Source organism: Gobius niger, assembly GCF_951799975.1.
Source record: "Gobius niger genome assembly, chromosome: 23".
NCBI lineage: Eukaryota > Metazoa > Chordata > Actinopteri > Gobiiformes > Gobiidae > Gobius > Gobius niger.
The window spans coordinates 9,312,099-9,335,649 of record NC_136874.1 but is presented as its reverse complement, the minus strand read 5'-3'; the positions used below and the strand labels follow the sequence as shown (position 1 = coordinate 9,335,649).

General features: G+C 42.2%; 2 protein-coding genes across 2 annotated transcripts in view; one reads left to right on the top strand and one right to left on the bottom strand.

Annotated features, from left to right (window-relative positions):
* Nucleotides 1-704: 704 nt before the first annotated feature.
* acp2 (acid phosphatase 2, lysosomal) lies at nt 705-5,533 on the bottom strand. The gene is made up of 13 exons (XM_079581848.1): nt 5,383-5,533; nt 3,799-3,894; nt 3,599-3,685; nt 3,387-3,447; nt 3,233-3,324; nt 3,052-3,150; nt 2,885-2,974; nt 2,731-2,814; nt 2,603-2,651; nt 2,427-2,515; nt 2,239-2,342; nt 1,989-2,158; nt 705-1,490 (listed from the first exon to the last, which is right to left on the bottom strand). The coding sequence occupies exons 1-13, from the start codon at nt 5,470-5,472 to the stop codon at nt 1,354-1,356; spliced, it is 1,248 nt and encodes a 415-aa protein (XP_079437974.1). The 5' UTR covers nt 5,473-5,533; the 3' UTR covers nt 705-1,353.
* Nucleotides 5,534-10,854: 5,321 nt separating this feature from the next.
* The window catches only part of LOC306982057 (rho GTPase-activating protein 6-like), a 66,454-nt gene continuing 53,757 nt past the window's right edge, over nt 10,855-23,551 (top strand). Inside the window, exon 1 of the mRNA XM_079581829.1 lies at nt 10,855-11,435. Coding sequence (XP_079437955.1) covers nt 10,980-11,435 — 456 coding nt within the window. The 5' untranslated portion in view covers nt 10,855-10,979. The remainder of the gene's footprint in view (nt 11,436-23,551) is intronic.

Below are 23,551 nucleotides of genomic sequence, written 5' to 3'. Positions count from 1 at the left end.
CATCTTGATTATGTGTAAGCAATATTTCTGAACATTGTGTAACATTATTTTTTATTGTTTGACTGAGGGACTTGTATAGTAACTGACAAATGCCAATTAAACTGTAAAATACTAACATGAATTATTTAAAAAACAGCTTTATTATCGCCTATCAGTGGTTTCAAAACAAGACAAAAGCTCTCACCAATTTCGCCGTGCATGCTTTCCGGTCCAATCGCAACAACTCAATGGCGTTTTTGTTCAGTGTGATACTTGTGTAATTGTTTGCAACAGGTGACAGTGAGTATAATTTTGATCATTTTTAGTGAAAAAATACTGAATGTAACGTGTAAAAGATCACTAATTATGTATGCAAAAAAAAAAAGCACTACCATGTCGAATAAAGGCCTACTGCACTCTTTTTAAAAAGGTAACTGTCAGTGTGGATGTTTTGGGAAGAAGTCGATGGCCTTTTGAACTTCCAGACAGCGTGCTTCTTGCTGGTTAAGACTTTTCCCCCCCCCCCTTTTTCTCCCTACGCTGCAAGCATTGGATCATGTGGTTGAATTTACCAGGTAATGACTTTATAAGGAACATCCGAATTAAGTCAAAGCAGCTGGCTGACCTACTGCAGCGCAAAACACAGCGACATTTGTGTAAAAATACTCCGTACTCTGGGGCTTCTAAAACAAAGTGCAACAAATCTAAACAAAACCAACCTTTTATTAAATATATAAACTTTCACAAACAAATTGCATCTTGGTAAGACTTAGCCTCGCCATCCAGTGCGTGAAGTTACCCTATTTCTCACAATGAGGCGGACATTTCTCAAAAAAGCTACGTGTGTTTTTGTAAACACAGCACCCAAAAGAAATGTCTATAGTCTATTTGGTTTGCACAATACAATTGGTATAACAGAAGTCCCATAGTTGATCATTTTGTATTGCATTCGTCATACTTTGTGTCACATTGGAAAGAAGTAAAGGAAACAGAATGGTCCAAATAAGAAGATTTTTAAGGCACAATATCACCAAGTCCTAGAAATCGGCAGCTGTATGCACAATGTAAATGGAATTAGCCCTTTAGTTTATACATCCTTCTTCCATATATACAGTACATGTCTCAAAGTACCTTACAACTTATTTATACAAACATTTTTTTTCTTTTTGAGGCAAGAGTTAGCCACCCTCCCTCGGTGCCAGCAGAAATGGGGTTAGTTTGGACCCGTCACAAACAGTTTTAATTTAACCTCCCGCAACTCGCTCACAGTTCATGAAGTCGATAAAGTCACAGCTCGTCGTCGTCGTCGCTTTCGTCTGTATTGTCCCAGAGAGTCCGGCGTGTGCATTTGGGAGGGAGGAGCTCGCACTTCTGTCAGGATTCGTCCCCGTTGATCACGTGTTCGTATCCCCGCGTCCTGGTGGGGTCCGTCTGGCGGCAGATGACGGCGAGGAGCATGGCGACGAGGAGGAAGAGCAGGCAGCCGGACACCGCGAGGCTAATGATCACTTCTGCAAAGAGGTAGAAATCGCAGAGTCAGTTCTTTTCTGATGAGAATTCGTCAAAACAAAGCCCACTTGAGTGAACAGTTCTTCAGACAGTGCGTGATGCGACCACCAAGAAAGCCACATGACACACAAAAATACCTATTGTATTTACAACTAAAGTCCAACCTCCAAAGCAGGTTTGGCTGGTTCAAACAAAGCAGAAACATCTCCAGGCTGACAAACATTGTAGGAATGTTCATTTTCATCAACATAACACACCCATAGTGAGATTAATGCTTGTACTAGGGTGAAATGTCACGCAGTTTGGCTTTAATGGTGTTGATGTGATTTTTTTTTCTTCTGTGATGTGTAATCAAGATGGACCTAATCACTGCAAATGGTGGGTTTTATAGATTTTTCTTTTAAATACGTGGAACTTCTACAATTACAAAAATGACTCCCCCTTGTCGGACAGTGTCACTTAATTACATTCTATATATAAAAGTAAAATAAATACATTACCTTTGTTCGTCCCGTCTGAAGAAAGCTGGCACTCCGCATCCCGATCATCAGAAATAGAGGGTTTTGTAAGTGCTCTAAACTCCTCAAGGGGGCAGTCAAGATCACAGCCAGGCAACTTCAGTGGGTAAAGCTCAGTGTTGTTCCGGTAAAACATGGACACTGAGAAAGAACTGCCATAAAAACAACAACATAACATTTATTTAAACAGTCATTTTACATATACACATTGTACTTTCAGCATTGTCCTCACCCATTATTATTATGGAGTTCAAAGATATGACAGGAGGCATAGGGCGGTTGAATTCCATTGAAAACATTCAAGCTAGCCTGTAGTGCGGTGACCGTGGTGTCATGCTGTCACAAAACACAGAAAATTAACACTTATATTAACACTTAGAATTGTCAATGCTGAAGAAACTGCAGATATATCTAACTTACTGCTGAGAGCATCATGAGCTTGAGCCTCAGTCGGGAATCTTCACTTGCAATTGCTGTCAGATTCTTCACGATCTCCCCTAAAAGCAAACCTGGCAACCAGACACACAGGCTTAACTTTTTAAAGGTAATATATTCATTTGGGTGGTGGGGATTAGCCTAGTGTATTAACAACTAACCTCCCTGTAGACGGCACTTCTCGGTCGGCTTGTAGACTCCGAACAGTGTCTGTCATAAAGAAAACATTATGTCATGATGCGTAAATTACCTGACGAGCAACTACAAAAGCAGCGGAGAAGAGAGTTACCCGAAATCCAAAATCCTTCAGATATTTCATCTTTGTCATGACTTCAGGTGTGACCCAGTCTGGAGCAGTCAGATTGTGCTGGGCCTAAAACACAAGAAAATACTTAAAATCCCGTCAAAAGCAGAAATAAGTGCATGCTTTAGTTCCATTTTACCTCACAGAATAGCGTATCATAGACGCTCCACACAGTCTGAGTGGTCGTGTGATTCAGTCCTGTTTTGTTTCTCACCAGCTCAATGACATCCTACGCAAAAGAAACAAAACATCAGGCACTGGTCAACGATGTACGAGACGATACAGACTACCAATAATAGAAAGTACCTCATATACCGCGGTGACATTGAGAAACTCTTCTGTCTGTTCCGTCTCCTTCATAAGCTGGTTATAGCGAGGGCAGTCCCCGAGAGGAAATGAAAGCAGCTAGAAACCAATATGCACGGTGTTTAGAAGCCCTCGAAAATGGGAACTACTTAAAATGTTAACCTTTATGTACTAGTCTCACCCTCTCTTCCGCCATTGGGACAGTGTGCACCGGGACTGGCTGCCATTTCAAGTTTGGGTTGAAGACTTGGGAACCACTGGGAGGGTATAGACCTGAATAACAACACAAATTAAATCGAATAATAATGAGTAGTGTGGTAATGGTAGAGACAAACCTGCGAGATTGGCCTCAGCGCTCATCAAAGTGCGGTCGTAGTCTGTGCTGCGGACTGAGATCTGCGAGGACAGGGCTCGGTTTAAGGCAAAGGGGAAAAAACCTGGGATGACTTTTCAACACATTGGTGGCAAAAGGGCTTCTAGTGCTAATTGTCAATATCAATAAGCGTCTATTCGTCAAAGGGCTCGTCAGGGCACAGCACGACGTTACCTCATGCCGGTCATAGGATTCATTGAGGAATCCGGTGTAGCGCTTCCGAAGGAACTGTCCGAGGTCGTAGTGCTGCTGCATCCCCACCTAAACACGCGGGAACATTTTAGAATCAGTTTTACACTTCAATAAAAAGGAGAACAATGTCATTAAATGTGACAACCCTTTTTCTAATCACAGAGGCAAAAAAACAACTTTACCTGTGAGAGCTGGCCAAAGCCTTGTGGCCAGGCGCTCTCTTGGTACGGGTCCGTGGGGTAAGCTCTGACGGGTGATCTGTCGCCATGGCGAAACAGCTATGGGCAGGAGAAGACAATGATCATTCACCACAAACTCTATGGTGAAACTTTGCAGAAAAGGAAGTGAAGCACGGACGTGGGAAAGAGAAGTCTTATTTGTGTTTTATTGTAACACATTTCCTTGCTAGTGCTACATGGGGTAAATGACTGTGTTCTATTACTCAACGGCGCAAACGTCCTGCGATGTTTTTAATGTTAGATGTGAATGTTGTTGCAGAATTAAGCTTTGGAAACAGTGCAGATCTAATGGAGTGCATGCTGCGCTAAGACAAAGTGCGAGTGAGCTTAGAGGGCACTAAAGACTTATCAGGTCCTGTTAAGTAACATGAAGCCACAGCAGCTGAGGTACAGTCACACTTAGTGGTGCGTGGAAAATTGCAGGATTGGTAATTGGTATTGTGTGCGGGAACAAAGCATGTTTTGTGTGAATGTGCTTGTTTAAAAGCTACTTCTGTGTGCCATTTATCAAGCTATGAAGGAGCATATCCTGTTGTAGGCGCTAATCCTATCCATAGCATTAGAAAACACTGACCAGAGGACTTGATTAACCTTTCCAGTGCAGGTTTTGAAGAATGGGAGGTGTATGCATGCTCGACTTCTTATTCCCCTTTATCACAAGCTGTTGAATTTGACAATACATTGCTTTCAGCGCTGGCCTGACACAATGGCACACTAATGATGTAATAACTGAAGAAAATACAAGGGCAAGGGCAATTTTCACATCGCTGTGAGATGTTTGGGTGACGAAGAAGGAGTAGTCAACACCTCAAAGGGCATACTGGGTAAAGTAAGTTATTAACATCGTCTTGATCTTGGGAGGTCATACACATATTAGAGGAAGTTTCCCTATTTGTGTCTTGTCATAGTTGACCAAAAGGGGCTTTGACATACTTCAGCTCGTTAAAATTAATTACTAAAACTGCAACAGGGCTGTTAACACATACTTCACAAAATCTAAAGCGCACTTGTGAAACAGGGAAGCTTCTCCCCATCCATTGTGTAAAAAAAAGTGCCACTTTTTGATATGTCAGAGGCAGGGGTTTAGATAAGTGCTCAGAAAGCTTGCAGGAAATATTGATTAGATGTGATGTAACCTCGGAATATGAAGATCCTCAAAGTGGTTTTGATCGTGGGTATTGCTGATGTTGTCATGTGCTACTTCGTTCAATGACAGCCTTTTATTGATGTGCATTTCTGTCTAGCAAGGAAATCATGTGCTCAGGGAATGTGAAGGATTGTCAGGTAATCAGCAATATTTATTTTGCTGGTTCAACGTTTTAGCTATACCGTGTTATTTACAATTACGAGCTGACAGACTGGATAAAAATGTATATTAAAAAAAATAAAACTGTAACAGATTATTGTAACTGGCCAATAAGTTGTGATGGGTGACAAAACACAGAAACTACCGAACGTTAACATACGTCTTCCACAGTTAGCATGATAACATAAAAATGGCAAATTAAAAAAATTAACTATACTCACCACGGTGACATACACCAGACTTTTCTCGCTGACAGCTGTCCCGCAGGCAAAGCTAAGAGCCAGGAACATAAAGTGCAGACCGGGGATCATGTTTGCAGAAGCTCCGTCCCAGTAAAGAGCTAGCCCGCGTCTGCTAACCACAGGAAGCCGCGGCGCTACTCTCTTGTACCGTGAGCTACGTCAGGAGCGTCACAGCGGCGAACGTGATTGGTCAGATGGATACTTATTTAGTTCCGCATATTTTTTGTTGTTGTCGTCTTCCATGCTTTGGCCACCAGATGTCAGCGTAGTGTCGTAAATAATAAAGTTAACTATTATGTATATTGATATCTCCACAATACTTGTTGCAGAATGTATGCATTTCAAGGTGTAATTTCAAGCCTCAATTCTTCCAAAAAAAAAAAAAAAAGCGTCAAAAAAGCGATGAAAATAAGGATAAAAAAACAATGCTTTATTTTTCACTCGCCATAGCCTACAACATGCAGAACTTGGAATTCCAATACCCAAAATTGAAAAACAACATCAATGCATTTTATATATATATAATATATAATAGCTGCCTGTGATGTTTTTCAATGTGCAATGATGACATCTCATACAGTTCTCTTACATTTGAAGGAACTCCAAACAGTAGACACAGTATTTTATCACTCAATGAAAGATGAAACGTCTTTCCAACTTTTGCACATGTTATTTTGCGATCCGCATGCATTCATATGTTTCAAATTAAAATGAAGTGAGCCACATATTAGCTCCCTGCTAAGAAAATCCCACAGTATTTAGCCCATATGTGGGACACTAGTCTGCAACAGTTGCCAGCCCGTATCTCATTTCAAGAACATTATATTCTGCCAATTCAATGTTATCGGCTTATCAAATCTGACTTGGGACTGACTACTGAAAAACAAAGTTGTAAGTACAGTTTTGCCCTGTAGCTAATACAGCTCAGGACCCTTCTCGTTCTCACTGTCTCAATAATTAAATCTTCTATTGAAACAAGATGGTGGATTGTTACAACGCGGCTCTGCAAGATAAAAGTTGTAACAAAAACCAAGATGTAAAATGGATAAATAAAGTTGTCATTTTTTAAAAAGGAGTGTAAAAGGTAATCTTAACAAAAGGATGTGTAACAAAATAAACAGGCTATTTACAGTATGTACAAAGGTTAACCGAAACAAAGTAACTAAACCTAAAACAAGTGTCACATACAGGCCAAGACCTAAACAAAACAGGAGACACAACTTAAAGAAATCAAAAACGAGTCTTCCTAGAAAAACAAACTACTTTCTAAACACACAGGAACACAGACAAAATGGCATACTGGCTACAAAGAGCAGCAGCCCCGAAAATGACAAATTGTGGGCTTTTATAGGTGTGGCTGCAGCAGGTGGTTGATTGGGGGCCAGGCGTTCCGATACCACACCAATCAGGACCAAGGACGAGCAGCCAACCAGAACAGAGCATGGAACAAGTCCTCCAATCGCAGGCCAGAGCTCTCACAGCCAGATATCCATGGAGGGAAAGAACAGGTTTAGGCCACACAAACAAAAATATACAAAAAGACATGGATCTTAAATGTATAGCTGCAAATATATAGATAAAGTGGGCTAAAACATTGATGCGTAAATTGTTTCAGGCTGAAAATAGCTTGGTATGCAGCACAGTCAGTAGCCGGAGAGCTAATTCGATTTCAATGACCTTTTGACCTTACACCTCTGACAGCCATGGACCCAAGGCGCAGGAAACGGCAAGACTTTTTCGCTTCTGAAAGTGTTCGAGGTGATTTTTTTCGGGCTCTTCCATTGTATACCCAAATAAGGCCAGTGTGCATGGGGCCCGAACAAAGATTTATTCTTCCCCTTCTGCAGACGCTCGCCACGACTCGTATAAATTGACAGCAGTGTTAAATGATCACCCTTTAAATGTTTTCCACGTCGTTGCAGACTTCAGATGTGTCCGGAGAGTGGACCGGTGATGGAGTGCACTGGTGAAAGAAGCTGGAGTAATCGTCTGGGTTATTGTAAGTTCCACTGCGTGAACTTCATCCCCCCAAAAAGTAAGTTCTGTTGTATTTTAAAGGGATATTCTTATAAATGCACATATATAAGTATCTACTATCATTGTAGTAAGGATGGAAGGAAGGAAGGAAGGAAGGAAGGAAGGAAGGAAGGAAGGAAGGAAGGAAGGAAGGAAGGAAGGAAGGAAGGAAGGAAGGAAGGAAGGAAGGAAGGATAGATGGAAGGAAGGAAGGTAGGATGGAAGGAAGAATGGAAGGAAGGTAGGATGGGTGGAAGGAAGGATGGAAGGATGGAAGGTAGGATGGTAGGATGGAAGAAAGGATGGAAGGAAGGATGGATGGAAGGATGGAAGGATGGATGGAAGGAAGGAAGGAAGGAAGGAAGGAAGGAAGGAAGGAAGGAAGGAAGGAAGGAAGGAAGGAAGGAAGGAAGGAAGGAAGGAAGGATGGAAGGAAGGTAGGATGGAAGGAAGGAAGGAAGGTAGGATGGAAGGAAGAATGGAAGGAAGGTAGGATGGGTGGAAGGAAGGATGGAAGGAAGGAAGGAAGGAAGGAAGGAAGGAAGGAAGGAAAGATGGATGAAAGAAAGGATGGAAGGAAGGAAGGAAGGATGGAAGGAAGGAAGGAAGGATGGAAGCAAGGATGGAAGAAAGAAAGAAAGAAAGAAAGAAAGAAAGAAAGAAAGAAAGAAAGAAAGAAAGAAAGAAAGAAAGAAAGAAAGAAACACAACCAAAATGATCATGATAGTAACTGACAGTTGGCCGAAGGAGGAGTACAAGATTACAAGATCTTGTAATGATGATGGGAGAGTGTGACCACTGTGCAAAGCCTTCTCCAGCCCATCCCAACGCTTCTCAATGAGGCTAAGATCTGGACTCTGTAGTGTAAATGACATCGCATGCTCCCTGAACCACTCTTTCACAACGCCATCAGGGAAAAACAAATCCATCGATGGAACAACCTGGTCATTCAGGATGCTAGTCAGCTGATCTCATTCTTTTGGGCACACAGTGTTGCAGTCAGTCAAATCCAGTTGGTGACTTGTTTTTTGGGTCAGGTAGTGGAAAATCATTAACTTCAACGGCATAAGTTTTAAGCCCTTTGGATTCAGTAAAGAAACTTAACACAGGCCACACTTAATTCTTTCTCGTTGTGCTTTCCATAGCTCTGGTAATATATAGTGATCGTGTACAAGATGAATTATATATAAGTGGTATGACCTGCAGCGGCTTTATAATCACGATCGTATTGCGGGATAAGGCGGCAGCAGAAGTTGTGGTCGTTGTATTTTTTAATTGCTAATCCCCCCCCCCCCAAAAGCCGGCGTCCAATCTCCTCCAGCTCTTACGGGTATCATGTCACGCTGAGTTGTGTGTGTGTGTGTCAAGCAGTGCAACTTCATAAGCTCCTTTATCAGCCCGCTCACCCCCCTCTGTCTCTTTTCATTTTTCCCATACTTTCACACACACTGCAGCACGTGCGCACTCCAACACTCACACACACACACACAGACACGCACCGATCTCCCTCTGAATTAAGCCCTCATCTGTCCAAACCAAACAGACTCAGCGGCACAGGTGTACAAAGACAAAACACGGCCGAATAATCCAAGCATACAGTTATTGTTAGGCTAATAATAGAAGGCCTGTAATTCCCAGACACCCTTTGGATTATGGAAGGCAAGGATTAATGTGCCTATTTCCAACCGTGCTGGCTGCCTATGCATGACCAGCCCTGCTGCCTGTCCGCCGTCCATCGGGGCTCCGCCAACTCAATTAAAATAAACTTAATTACAGCAATATATAGCGAGAAGTTGCATTATGACTCTAAATGTGGACATAGGCGGCTTACGGGTGCTTTTGTTATGGGCGCTCGGAGCATGTGGTAAAATTAGCTATGGTAGGGTGTGATTCATAGTGATAAGCATGTATATGAAGATGGACAGGGTGTCGGGGCAGGAATGCGAGGTATGTTCCCTCTACGTTCGCCCCCCAGAGAGAGGCTGCTGCCATGAACGGCATAACTCAAATAAAAATATGGAAAGCCTTTTTAAGTGTTGCGTAAGAAAAGTAGAGCTTGCAGCATTGCATTGAGGTCAGAATCTGTTTGTTGCAGTAGGTTCCAGTGTCATCTCAAGTACTTCATGAAAGTATAAGGGTACACAGTTTCTATCCCCAAATAACAAGTTAGCATCACTTGTTACGCTGAGTTGTCTCAATGAGGCGTATGATTCTTTCTGCAGTCATGTAGTCTGCCTTCCTGGGGGCTCGACTGACAGTGTGGCTGTCATTCATGCATGAACTCAACCATAGGACCACCCACGCCAAGTACCACATCATAAAGTACTTGGCTTGGGACCAAACCAGTGTAAAAAACTTGGATTAAATCATAATCTAAATCAAGAAACATTTTAAAGCAGTAAGTAACTCTTGCTTCTAGAGGCCATAAGTGCCACTGCAGGTGTCGTAGCATGTTAAGGTTTTTTACTCATTACTTGTCTGTGAGAGTAAATACTTCACTGACAGAAAAGACAGAGGGAGAGAGGTATATTGTACATCCAATTACACAATGGAGATATTTTTTTCCCCCTCAAACTTGGCTGTAAATACTGTTTATTTGGCACTAGCCCGCTGTTAGCTTTGCTCGTTAGCCTGTTAGCTTCTTCTTTGTGATTCCATTAGTGTGTATTGGTGGCTCCGACCCGGAGGCAGCAAAGTTGCAATTGTGGTTTTCTGGCCAATCATCCCATTAACACTTGTATTACCCCCAGAGGAACTACGGAAAGGATTTTTTAAGGTAAACAAGTCACTTAGCACTAATGTGGAATAATTTTGGGGGAAAATGGGAGAAGAAAAGAAAAACCAACAGCATCAAAAGTTGGATCTAAATATATATATAAAAAAAACAATTTCTCTGTATCCATTTTCGATACTTCATTTTTTCCGATACCGGCAGTACCTAAACTTTTTTCGGTACAAAAGTGGTTCTGCTAATTCATGCAAAAACAAATATTGCCTGCATCCAATATGTGAACATCTTGGAGTCATGTTTCACCTTTCAATAAAACACAAGGCCTAACACTTTTACTCCACTGACTTATAAAAGTCTGCTCCATTTTTCCTATACTGCCTTTTCAAGTCTGTTTCTATGGAATGCAGCGGACCAGATGTTATCACCTCTCATCCCCATCTGAATGTAATTTAATGCTGTTCCACAAACGCATTAAAAAAAAACCTCCATTGGCGCGCGTCAAAACTCTCGCGTCCCATGGAGATTTGCATTCAAAACAATAACATTTTGCAACTTGACGCTTGAAGCCAGGCGCTCGTCTGAACGGACCGCGGCTGGCCACATCCCACTTTCACAATCACACCGTGTTCTCACTCCACTCCACACTCCTGGGGAACGCGCACACGCACTCCGGGACCTTGGGGTATAGAGAGGTTCACTTTTGCATCTGGAAACGACAAAAAATGTGGCGCGTTTTGGCCCGGGCGCGCACTTTGGCGTTTCTTTAGATGGGATAGGAGTTGTGACATTTTGACGGAGAGACACGTAAAACTTGGGGAGGGGGGGAGACATGTCGACCGCTCAAGGACTCCTCAACAGCGTCTTCTCGTGCTCCTCACCTGCGTCCAAGGCTCTGGCCAAGCGCAGGCTACGTCAAACGCGGAGTTTAGACCCTGCGATAATCCGACACTGCGGCACAGACGGGACGAGCGCGGTTCCCACTTTGGATACAGGTGCGCCTCCGTCAAAACCATCTTTACGCGCCAGGGCTCCGAAGGAACCGATGACCCCGTCCCTCTCCACGCCGTCCATCCCTTTGGATATCTCGCCCTCGTCCAACTTCCACTTCGAATACGACCCGGTGAAGCGCGCCAAACGGAATACCGCGGGGGATTTGCCGTTTCTGGTGCGGGGCCCCGGCGTGGCGTCCTCTGCCAGCACCGGCGCGCTCTTCTCGCCGCGGAGGTGGCTGCAGAAGAAGGTGGTCCCGTCCTGCTCTCACGCTTTCGTGGTGTGGAAGTCGGAGGTAAAAGTTTTGATATTGCGGTTTCCCCATTTTGCACAACCCAGAGAGGGAGATTAGGACGCATTATGAGGCAATTGGATTATAGTTTCATGGATTTTGGCATTGATATTACTTCATGTGCGCCAGACAGGTTTGCAACACAGTGATACAAGCAGCTGTAAATGAAGCTACTCCTGTGGGTAAAATAGTGACGAAGGTCTTAGTAAATAGTTTTTAGGGAAAATGTATGTTTGTCCCATAAAAGAATGTTATAAAAGTCAATTGTGGAAAAAAAAAATTCCAAACAGCCTGATGCGTGACGTTTGCGCCGTATTATGATTTGTTGATGTTGTGTATGGTCAAGCCAGATAGTCAATATGCGACGAAAAGGGGCGTTCCCTTTAGGCTATACGTCAAATATTAACATTAAAGGACGGTCGTGACAGTAAAAAAATACCCATTTCGTCACATTTCGACTAAAAAGGTTCAAATTTTGGTATCGTCCCTAGAAATGGAAGAAAACGGCCAAAACAGTGACATTTCTGTTTTCATTCCAAGATGGCAATGCCAGGATTTAGGGAGCATTTTTACACATATGTACAGATCTTAAAGGGATATTTCAGTATTTTTGACATCCGGCCTCATTTCCTAGTTATCCAGAGTGTTGTTGATTCCTGGATATATATATTTTTTTAAATTCATGCAGTCCTTATATTTGGCGAGTTTAGTGGTGCTAGGCTAGTGCTCGGCTAGTGCATGTCTATGGTAACTAGTAGCCTGTATTAAAAGCAGTCTAACCCAGGTACAGTGCACCTGTGGCGAATCACTTATAACTACAGACATATACAAATCAGATATGGCAACATTTGGAGGACGACCCCATGATTTTGAAGAGGTTTTTAATGCAGGCTACTAGTTACCAGAGACATGCACTAGCCTAGCACTAGCCTAGCACTAGCCTAGCGCCACTAAACTCTTCAAATATAAGGGCTGCATGAATTAATTTAAAAAAAAATCGCCAGAAATCAACAACACTCTGGATCACTTGGAACAGTGACATTTCTGTGATATTTGTGATCCAGAAACAGCAAACTAATGCTCATTATAGTCCAGTGAGCCACGTTTAGAGGCCAAGCAGTGCTCGAGTTCCTGATGTGTGCTGGGATGTTGAATGGTCCACTTGGGGATTTATAGCTGGCTGCTCTCCAGTATCAAATGCTTTTGTTCTTGTGTTGACAACCGCTTCGAGGCTGTGTCTTGCTTCGGGGCACATGGGCATTTCCTCGAGGACACTGCACTTGGTTTTGAGTTTCTTTCACTTCTCCCACGGGAACACACAGGCTATACGTCCAGTTCATTTGTGCTCGGGTCTTTTTGTCCTCAAATGAAGCGAGTGCTTGAAATCCCATACCAAAACATACTTGGCGGACTTATTTTTAGTATTAAGGGGTGCTTTATAGGCTGCATAGTTGGCACTGGTCCACAAGCACTGATGGAAAGGTATGATAATTTTTCTTTTGGTAGATTTAGCAAGGCCTATATGCAGTTTGCTTAGCCCCGTGTTGTTGTAATTAATATAGCGTGTTTTCAGAGGTCTTGCAGGCACATGGCTTCAAAATTGGTTCTCACGACTTCGGAGCGGTCAAAGGGTCAAGAAGCCTGCACTCCCCCATCATTTCCGATCGCACAGAGTATCTCCTCTCTCCAAAAAAAAAATCTGCTTTCCGTTTTTTTGCTCACATCTGAACTTTCTTCCCCCAAAAGTGAGAAGTCTCCCAACTTTTTTTTCCCACAAAAAATTCCACATGCACAGGACAACATGAGGTCATTACCAAAATCCACACCGTGAAGTTATACTGCCCCTCGGAGTGTTATTTAAAAAGCCAAAGAATGCTGCATTGGCCCACTGGGACGTTTTACAATTCACTGTGATGTGCTTTCTGAAAATTAGCTGTAAAATACAACCCCGAACGCCAAGATATTTAGCGAAAGTGTGACAGAAAAGTCGACATTTAAGTTTTGCATGGCTTTGACTTTGTGGCAATGTTGCATAACTGTGATAGAACGGTGATGACATTTTAAAAAATGATCTGTAAGTGAAGTATTCCAGAGCTTTTGAATCATTGACACCGTCACACCCAACAGGCCTCTCATTTAAATTGACTAAAACTCCACTTTATTAGAAACAAACATACTTTTAAACATCTTTTTGTTTGGTTGCTGTCTCTCTTCGCTTTCACTCCCTTTTCCCGCTGCACCGTCTTGTCTATTCTAAAAGGAAAATAAAGCCTGCAGGCCAAAAACTCTTAAAAGTGATGGCACTGGTTGATTTAGACAGTCTGCTATGCATGCTATTCAAACAAGGTATGTTTCCATAGGCTTTGAAAAACACACCGATATTTTTATCACTTGGAGGAGACAGTGGTTTCAAGCGCATACAGTCATAGCAAGACGATGTTAAACCTCAAATTAAGGATGTTGTAATTGTTTCACTATGCAACAGAATGCTAAGCGCTAACGATAACCTAAAGATGATTGTTCAGATTCACAAATATTAACCCAGGAGATTTACTGCGCCGACTAATCATTGACTAAGTTATTGACCATTAAAAATGACAGCAAATTCCAGCAATATTTGACTATTGTTTCATTTAGAGGTTGGGTTGACTGCAGCGAACCTTCGGTCAACACTGGCGTCGTCTTCATTGTTTTATTTAGAGCGGTCACCACAAGAGAGGGGAAGAAGCACATGTCCGCACAAACTATGCTGAGAACACACTTTGACTTTGGTTTGAACTTGGGAGATAGTGGATGACAGTGAACAAATAAGGAAGCAAAAGAAGGACATTTGTTATGTCATGTTAATGCCACATTGCCCTGTATTGTATTATTATTATACTACGATTGCTTGTAGTGGATCATTGCCTTGTGTATGAATGCGCTCTACAAACAAACTCGCCTTGTTGTCTTAGTAATGACACTACAGAACGCTTGCCTGTGTAAATATCTCAGTACAATCTGATATCTGGCAGCCCCGCACTGTGATTGATAGTCCAACTGTAGCCCTTTTCTTTTCTTGTTGTCATACAAGATGATACGCACGCTTCATTTCTCAAATTACCTATTTTTACCACACTGTCCGGGTTGCAAAGGCACTTGAGTGATGCTGTTTGGAGAAGCGGGGGTTATTTGCGGACCAAAACTGGCAACCGCTGGGCTTGTGACATCAGTTGCTTTGGAAAAGGCTTCCATGCTTGTGTGTAGTAAATCTTGCAAAGCTTGCAGAAACTTTTCAAACTCCCTGTGTCATATTTATGTAATCAGAAATTACTCTTTTGGCCGGAGTTTTGGTATTTGGAGATGTGTTAGTAATGAATCCAAACTGCTTTGTTAACATCTGTTGCTGCCAATACCGTGCAGTTGTTTATGGCGATTCTTTCTAGTAACATTGCCTTATAGAGCTGGGTGAGAATCTTTAACTTAGGTAATTGGACTTTTAAAAAATGACACTGCCTGACCCAAAAAAGTGCTGACTACCTGAACATCCTGAATGACAATGTTATTCCATCAATAGATTTCTTCTTCCCTGATGGCACGGGCTTATTCCAAGATGGCAATGCCAGGATTCTGGGAGCATTTTTACACATGTGTTCAGATCTTAAAGGGATATTTCAGGATTTTTGACATAGGGCCTCATTTCCTAGTCATCCAGAGTGTTGTTGATTAGTGGAGATATATGTATTTGTTAGTTCATGCAGTACTTATATTTGAAGAGTTAAGTGATGCTAGGCTAGTGCTAGGCTAGTGCATGTCTATGGTAACTAGTAGCCTGCATTAAAAACAGTGTGACCCAAGCATCTGAGGCAAATCACTTATAAAACCAGACTACTGATATAAATGTGTGTGTTGACTGAATATTTTTTGCATTTAAAAGAACTTATATTTGAGCAGCATCAGCTTCCTGGTTGTAAGCTGCGCAGCGGCGGAGTGATCTGCTCGGTTACCGGATCTACAGTAGTTTGTTTACCTGCGGCCGGCATTACTACACGTGGAATTCACAAAGGAGCTTTCTACAAATCAGATATGGCAACGTTTGGAGGACGACCCCATGATTTTGAAGAGGTTTTTAATGCAGGCTACTAGTTACCATAGACATGCACTAGCCTAGCACCACTAAACTCTTCAAATATAAGGACTGCATGAATTAAAAACATATATATCTCCAGAAATCAACAACACTCTGGATAACTAGGAAATGAGGCCCTATGTAAAAAACCCTGAAATATCCCTTTAACCCCATTGAGAAACTTTGGGATGTGCTGGAGAAGGCTTTTCGTAATGGTCACACTCACCCATCATCGATACAAGATCTTGGTGAAACATTGATGCAACACAGGATCAGTGAATCATTTATTAAAGTAATAGGCGTTTCCTCCTATCATGTAAACAAAGCTTTTCTTGAAACCACTACAACAACTGCGCCTTCAACCACTTCTACTACTACTTTTTCAGATTTCAACAGTTTCACTTTATGAATTTGCCGTGGCCTGAACTTATGAACTCCCCTAAATTTCATTTCGCTTTACCTCCCTCGTTTCCTCCCTTCGTTCCCTAAAGGAGGAATTAGACCTTGAGGTTTCGACATCTTTGGAATTTGGATCAAAATACAGCGACGGTAATATCTTCTAACAGCGCGCGATCCGCAACACATCAGCGTTCGGGTAGACCCCAGCTTGTTCTCGCCGATCCAAACGGCACATTGTTTTTAGTCAGAGCCTCCTGACTCAGCGTGTTTTCCAGAGAACGTCTTCCGCACCTGATAAAACATGTATATTTTAAACTGTCCTCCCCATCTCTCACGGTTGTGTCTTAATAAGCTGAAATACCTCGGCGCTCACGTCACCGCTCGTGCTGCAGGGATGGCGTCTGCTCCAGCGTGGACATCCTGTACGTTTTGCACCCACGGGAACGGCTCTCCGGCTCTGCATGTAAGCTAGTTTGATTACAAGGGGGCTTATTAAATTTAATGGGAAGGTGCAGGGACTAAACATGACATGCTTGTGCACCTATAGCTCGCACTGGGTTCAAGGTTGAGTGTTTTGCGGCATTGGGTGAGTCACCGTCAGGTATTGTTAAAGGCTGCACTGGCAAGAATGTGGCCAGTTTTACCGTGTGATGTATAGCAGAGCGCGGAACTGTTACTAAAACAGGCAAATAAGGCAAAATGCCACTCCAAATACTGTATGATTTCATGAGTATGTGACATGATATCTTGATTCAGAAGCTCAAAGCAGTTCAAATCACATTATGGCAGCCAAATCCGCTTCCCAGTTGTGAAAGGTGGAGTTGGTCGTCTATAAACTGTGAGCTGCTGCTCCAATTTGTGAAGGGAGGTAAAGGAATCAAGGCATATAAGACTTGGACCTATTCTTGGACTCCTTGAACACTTTAGTGGTACTCTGTGTACCCCAAGAGTTGTTGCGGTTTATTTTAGAAAGCACTTAAAGCAGAACTGAGTAACGTGTTTACCTTTATAAATCCTTTTGGAAGTCCCTCTGGAGGTAATACAAGTGTTAACGGGATGATTGGAGGGTCTTTCATCTCCCCCTGGTGTCTCTGGTCAGAAAACCACCCTTGCAACTTTTCCTGCACCGGGTCGGAGCCACCAGTACACACTGGCGGAATCACAAAGAAGAAGCTAACAGGCTAACAGGCAAGGCTAACTTTGGGCTAGTGCCACTAAAGCAATGTTTACAGCCAAGTTTGAGCGGAAAAAATGATATTCATTTGTCCGCATAGTATTTACTCTCACGTACAATTAATGAGTTAAAAAAAAAACCGCAACATGCTATGACATCTGCAGTGGTGCTCATGGCTTCTATGGGCATGATTTACTCAGTTCTGCTTTAACAAGAGTATTTCTAATTAAAAAGACAATGTTATGTTCAAAGTAAACCTAAAACACTCTCCAAACTAGACATTTTACGGCAAAAATATAGCTTTTCCTTTCAAAATAATGCTCATTTCCACTTTCTTTTTAGATCTGAAATAGTTTCAAGTATCACCCGCTAAGTCCTCAAGTACCCCAAGGGGTCCCTGTACCCAACCACTGAATGTGTTAAGAGACTAATCAAGTTGCTGTGTTTATAAAGTGGTGCAAGCAAAAGAGAGTGAAATTGGTCACTCCAGCAACATTTAATTTCGAACTAAGTCAACTCATGAGGCCAGAAGCGCCACTGCAGGTGTCGTAGAGATGAAAATGAGGATGAAAATGCACAAAAAAAGCAACAAAAATGTGATGAAAAAGTGACAACAAAGCAACAAAATGTGACAAAAAACCAAAAGAAAAAGTGTTGGCAACATGTCAAGAACACGTGGAAAACGATCCATAAACCCAACTGGAGAGAATTTGCTCGGTTAAAGCAGAACTATAGCCCCTAGAGGCCATAAGCGCCACTGCAGGTGTTGTAGCATGTTACATTTTTTTACTCATTAATTGCCCGTGAGAGTAAATACTACGCTGACAGAAAAGACAAAGGGAGAGAGGGATATTGTACATCCAATTACACAATGGAGATAATTTTTGTGACTCAAACTTGGCTGTAAATACTGTTTAAGTGGTGCTAGCCCACAGTTAGCTTTGCCCGTTAGCCTGTTAGCTTCTTCTTCATGACTCTATCAGTGAGTATTGGGCCTCCGGGTCGGAGCAGGGAAAGTGGCAAGCATGGTTTTCTGGCCTCTGCTCCTTATGGGGTGGTTTCTCTCCAATTTACTATTACCCCTGACTTAAAGGAATGCCATGAATCGATATCATAGTCCTGCACGTGTCTGCACAAACAAACCTCTTCTATTGCACTGTAGATATCATCTGTTCTAGGTAACGTCAACATACTGTATTAGTTGTAATTTTGACTCCAATGAACCTGCATTAAAATGGCTCTTTAGCCGTAATCCCGCCCGCTGTGGCTTTAATGGCCCCTTTCATCTGTCGCCAACTGCTTTCCCGCTCAATATTATTATCATAATGGAATAAGGCTAAAGCTAATTGCGGCGAAATAGTGCAGAGAGTTCATAGACCGTTCAGCATTTGGAACGAGTCATATTCCGAGCTGCATGCGGGGGGAATTTGATATTGAAAATCTCTTTTTTTTTTGCGTGATCTTCTAAAGACAAGAACCATTTGTTTGGAAGTTTTTTTTCTCCCCCCCCCCCCAGTTTTGGAGCAATCTCACGTCTCCGCGGGGATTTTTCTCAACAGCGGAGCAAAGACCGAAATAAAGATGGCCCATAAAGTAAACATTAATTTCCGCAAAGTTCCCAAAAAACTCTCGCCGTGTCTGTTGCCCATTACGGCTCCGACCAAAGGAGAAGTGTTGGATTTCTTCTAAATGTTTGGATACACGTGGGAGACCAGGCCGAAACAGTGGACTAAGATGATCTAATTGTGATGTTTTGGGCCCCCAAGCCAAATATATGAAGCCTCCTGGGAGTGGCGCGGTGTACGTTCCAGTGACCCCCATGTCCGCTAATGTTCCCTCTAATGTGGTTTGTCACGGCGCGAAGGGAAAACATGGCTAAGATCTTCTCATGCCGAGTCCCCCAGCTCTGTCAACTCTGCTGCTAACCATTTATGTATCTATCACGATTAGGGTGAGTGCGGAAATCGGACACTCGTTCTGGGAGAGGAGTTGTGCAACGGTCCGAACTATTTAGATTTGTCAGTCTTTTGGAAGGAAATTCTAGCGACGAAATGCTTATTCTCAGTAAGTCTTGCAAAATATACGCAAACAGTGTTGTTTCTTTTCGAGGAATTGACAAATTATGGAGACAATGGGAAGATAGGTTTTGGGACAACGGGTCAAGGATTGATCCATGTGTGTGCAATACTGACAAATCAAATATCAAAGTGCTCGGGAAAACGAAGTCAAGTTTATTTATAAAGAGCTTTTCGCCATGGGATGAATAAAACAACATAAGAAACACCGTACTGTAAATGACAAACTGAAATATCCATCAGCCAAAAGCTTGCTTAAATAGCACAGTCTTCAATGTTTTTTTTAAATAGTCTACGGCAGTGTTTCCCAACCAGGGGTACGGGGACCCCTGGGGGTACTCGAGGACCTAGCAGGGAGTACTTAGAACTATTTCAGATTGAAAAAAGGTGAAAATGTAGCATATTTTTATAGGAAAAGCTATATTTTTCAGCAAAATGTGTTGCTTTGGGAGAATTTTAGGTTTATTTTGACTGCAACATTGTCCTTTTTTTCTTACAAATACCACTTTTAAGTAATTACTTTCTAAATAAACTGTAACACCCTTGAGTACACGGTTGACCACTGAAAGGCCAAAGGGGTACGAAAGACAAAAAACAGGGGAAAGTAATTTCAGAGTCTGGGGGCCTCCGCCTGAAACACCAGATCTCTTTAAGAATGAGTCTTTGGAACCTTCAAGAGACCCTGGCCTGAAGAACGAAGGGGCACAACAACTCAGTTAATGTGAGTGAATGTGAAATTGAACTAGGAGCCGATGAAGATGCAAAAGTCTGGCAGCAGCATTTTGCACAGTCTGAAGTCTGTTTAGAGTCGAAAACCGAATTGCAATAACCAATACAAGATGAGATGAAAGCATGGATGGTAATTTCAACATTTTCCTTACTTTAGAAATATTTCTCAGGTGATAAAAAACCCAGAGCACTAAGGAAGTTGAAAAACGTGCCAATGCTAACAGCGACTAATTAAAGCTGGGACAGAAGCTTAGCCTGGGAATATCCATGCAGCTGTGTGCGCTGCCGCTGACATCATTTCAAACTGCTCAACAGCCTGGAGACGAAAGCGGAAATCTTCACATGGATTTGGGGACCAATCACAGAACGGGGAGTGATAGCAAGACGATGACGCACTATTCGACATACAGAAGGTCGTAGTTTGTTTACAGATCCAACATGACAGAAATTATCACTAGCCAGGCTAACAGAAGCTATGACTGAATCACCTAAAGTAATAAAATAAAATCAGCCACTGCTGGAGCGCCCAAGTGTTTATGTTTTTACAGGATTGTAGACCAGACATTAGGAAAAATCGTCCGAAATATCGGTATCGGCCTTAGGAAAACTCATATCGGTCGACCTCTAAACATCCGCATTTAATGTTTGCAAGGAGCCAGCCCTGATTGCATTCAAATCAAAAGTACACAATAAAGATAAAACGTAAGCATTTGATCACGTCGATATTGTAAAACGTTTTTGCCTCAGTGAAAAAGCGCCGGTTCATATCCTGCCGACGAACCAACGTGCGCCTAAAGGAACAAAATCCAATTGTGTTCTTTGATTTTATCTCACACCATTGTCTCTCTTCAGTCCCATTTGATTCCTGAGTTCAAGTGGGGACAAATCTCAGCTGTGGAAATTATGAAATCATTCCACCCCATTGTTGTAATGGATTAGCTAATCTTCCAGAATTAATCCTCAGAAATGTGTGCATATTCTTTTCGAGTATGTTTATACGACTTCCCTGATGACACAAACACACAAAAAAAGGTCTGGTTTTCTTGGAATACCGTGTTTGGATGGCAGAGGGTCTGTGCGCCGTGACAGCAGGGGCCTGGAGGAATGATTTATTTGGAATTCCAGGTCAGGGAATTTTGTCAGGCCCCGGGGACACAGACGGGATATTGACGGGCTACTGACAGAGCGAACCCAAGTCTCACTTTCATTTCACCCAAACAAACAGGCTCGTACTAATATGTGCTTAGGGTAATGTTACAGCAGGACAACGAGAAGGAGCTGTTGGAAAAACTGAATGAAATACTGACAGTAAAAATCATGTACTCCTCCTGACTTTTTACTCTAATTCATTATTAATTCAATTACTACAACCTCTTAAAGGAACAGGCCACCGTTTTTCCATACTGAGATATGTTCTTACCTGAGCTTAGACGAGTTGATACGTACCTGTCTGGCCTTTGTGCGTGCCTGTGGAAGAGCTTGGTCCCTTCTAACTTCACCCTGTTTGGAGCCATAGGAATATACTGTGAGAGGCCAAATGCTAGCAACATCTTTTGGTTGTTTTGTGTGACTGAGGGCACGCACAAAGACCAGACAGGTACGTATCAACTTGTCTAAGCTCAGGGAAGAACATATCTCTGTAAAAACAGTGGCCTGTTACTTTAAGTTTTACCCAAATCTAAAAGGTCACAGCCTAAAGGCATTGTTGTCCGTTTATTGATTATTTTGCTTTTTTGTTGCGTTTTCGTCACACATTTTTGCAACTTTTCTGTTACTCTTTTGAGGCTTTTTTGTTGGATTTTCAACACTTTCTGCTGCTCTTTTGTGGCCCTTTTGATACGTTTTCGTCTCACATTTTTGTTCATTTCTTTTGAATACTTCTGTTAATACTGCTATATGATACTGACCTCATTGAAACTCAATATTGTATGTCATAAATATGTAATTTGTAAAAACGTATGTATGACAGTAAGGAATGCACAGTTAATATGTGGAGCTGCTGTCTTGTATTGCACTCGTAAAAGATTACGATTGTGGGAATATTGAAGGATGTGTCTGAAGACGACAGTGAAAGCAATCTGTTTTCTCTCATAACCACCCTGTCATTACTTTCCCATCAAGATCAAGTGTTTTTGTGACAATCTGAAGCAATACAAGAGCAATATTAGGACCTTAAAGTTAGTCTGTCTTCATCATTTTTTTGATTCTCCTGCAGCAAACCTATTCATCAAACCACAAAAATAGTGAGATGTTACTTTTCTTGGCTTAATGTGTCCGCCCTGTTCATTTGATTCACGGTCGATTGTAAAAGTACCATTTGCAAACCGTCTTCAGTAGCAACGGAGAAGAGGGGGAGAAAAGGCAGTGCCAATAATGATAAATAGCTTCTGCTTTTCACAGTAGTAGATCTTTGAGTTCAGAGTGAAACATCTTCTAAGCACCGCCTTATCTGAAGCTTTGTCTCCTCACTCCCCTGCAGGAGCCTGTCTTATCAGCCAGCCGGGGGAACTCGCGCTCTGGAAGTCGCCTATAGCACAACTCACTGCGACACTTCGACACTTGTTGCCACACGGTGCAACAAAGTGAGCTGTAAAATAGCGGCTTTGTTTGTTGAAATTCAGCCGGAAAGGTTGGCAGACGGCAAGAGCAACTGGTAACATAGACATCAGAATATGACTATATACTTTTCAGAACACTTTTGTTTTTTTATTAAACAAATGCTCCCTATCAAGCTACAAATAAATACATAGAATTGCATTAACCACATTTTCTTTATCGCTTAACCCCCATATTTTCTCCAGTTTGGGTTTACCCAGATCCAAAAGCTTCTTGATAAAAGCATGGACAAAAATGAGATGAGAATGAGGACGAAAACACACAAAAAAGTGATGAAAAAGTGACAACAAAGCAACAAAATGTGACAAAAACCAAAAGAAAAAGTGTTGGCAACATGTCAAGAACACCTGGAAAACGATCCATAAACCCAACTGGAGAGAATATGCTCGGTTAAAGCAGAACTAAGTAACTCATGCCCCTAGAGGCCATAAGCACCACTGCAGGTGTCGTAGCATGTTACGGTTTTTTACTCATTAATTGTCCGTTAGAGTAAATACTACGCTGACAGAAAAGACAAAGTGAGAGCGGGATATTGTACATCCATTTACACAATGGAGATAATTGTTTTCACTCAAACTTGGCTGTAAATACTGTTAAAGTGGTGCTAGCCCAGACTTAGCTTTGCCCGTTAGCCTGTTAGCTTCTTCTTTGTAATTCTATTCTAAGTGTGTATTGGTGTGGTTTTCTGGACAGAGACACCAGGGGGAGATGAAAGAACCCCCCAATCATCCCATTAACACTTGTATTACCCCAGAGGGACTACGGAAAGGTAAACAAGTTACTTAGTACTGCTTTAAAACGGGGGTTAGGAACCATGATGCATGAAATAGTCACTATAAAAACACTGAAGCTAACATCTGCCGACTTCACCTTTGTGGATGTAGGCCATGTCGTAGATGAAGTTGAGTCACTGCCAAGTCCAAGTCTATATCCAAGACTTCAATTTGCAAGTTCTGAATGTGCAAGTCTGAGTCACTAATCCGGCCGTATTTTCCGAGCAGTGTAAACTCAATGGACC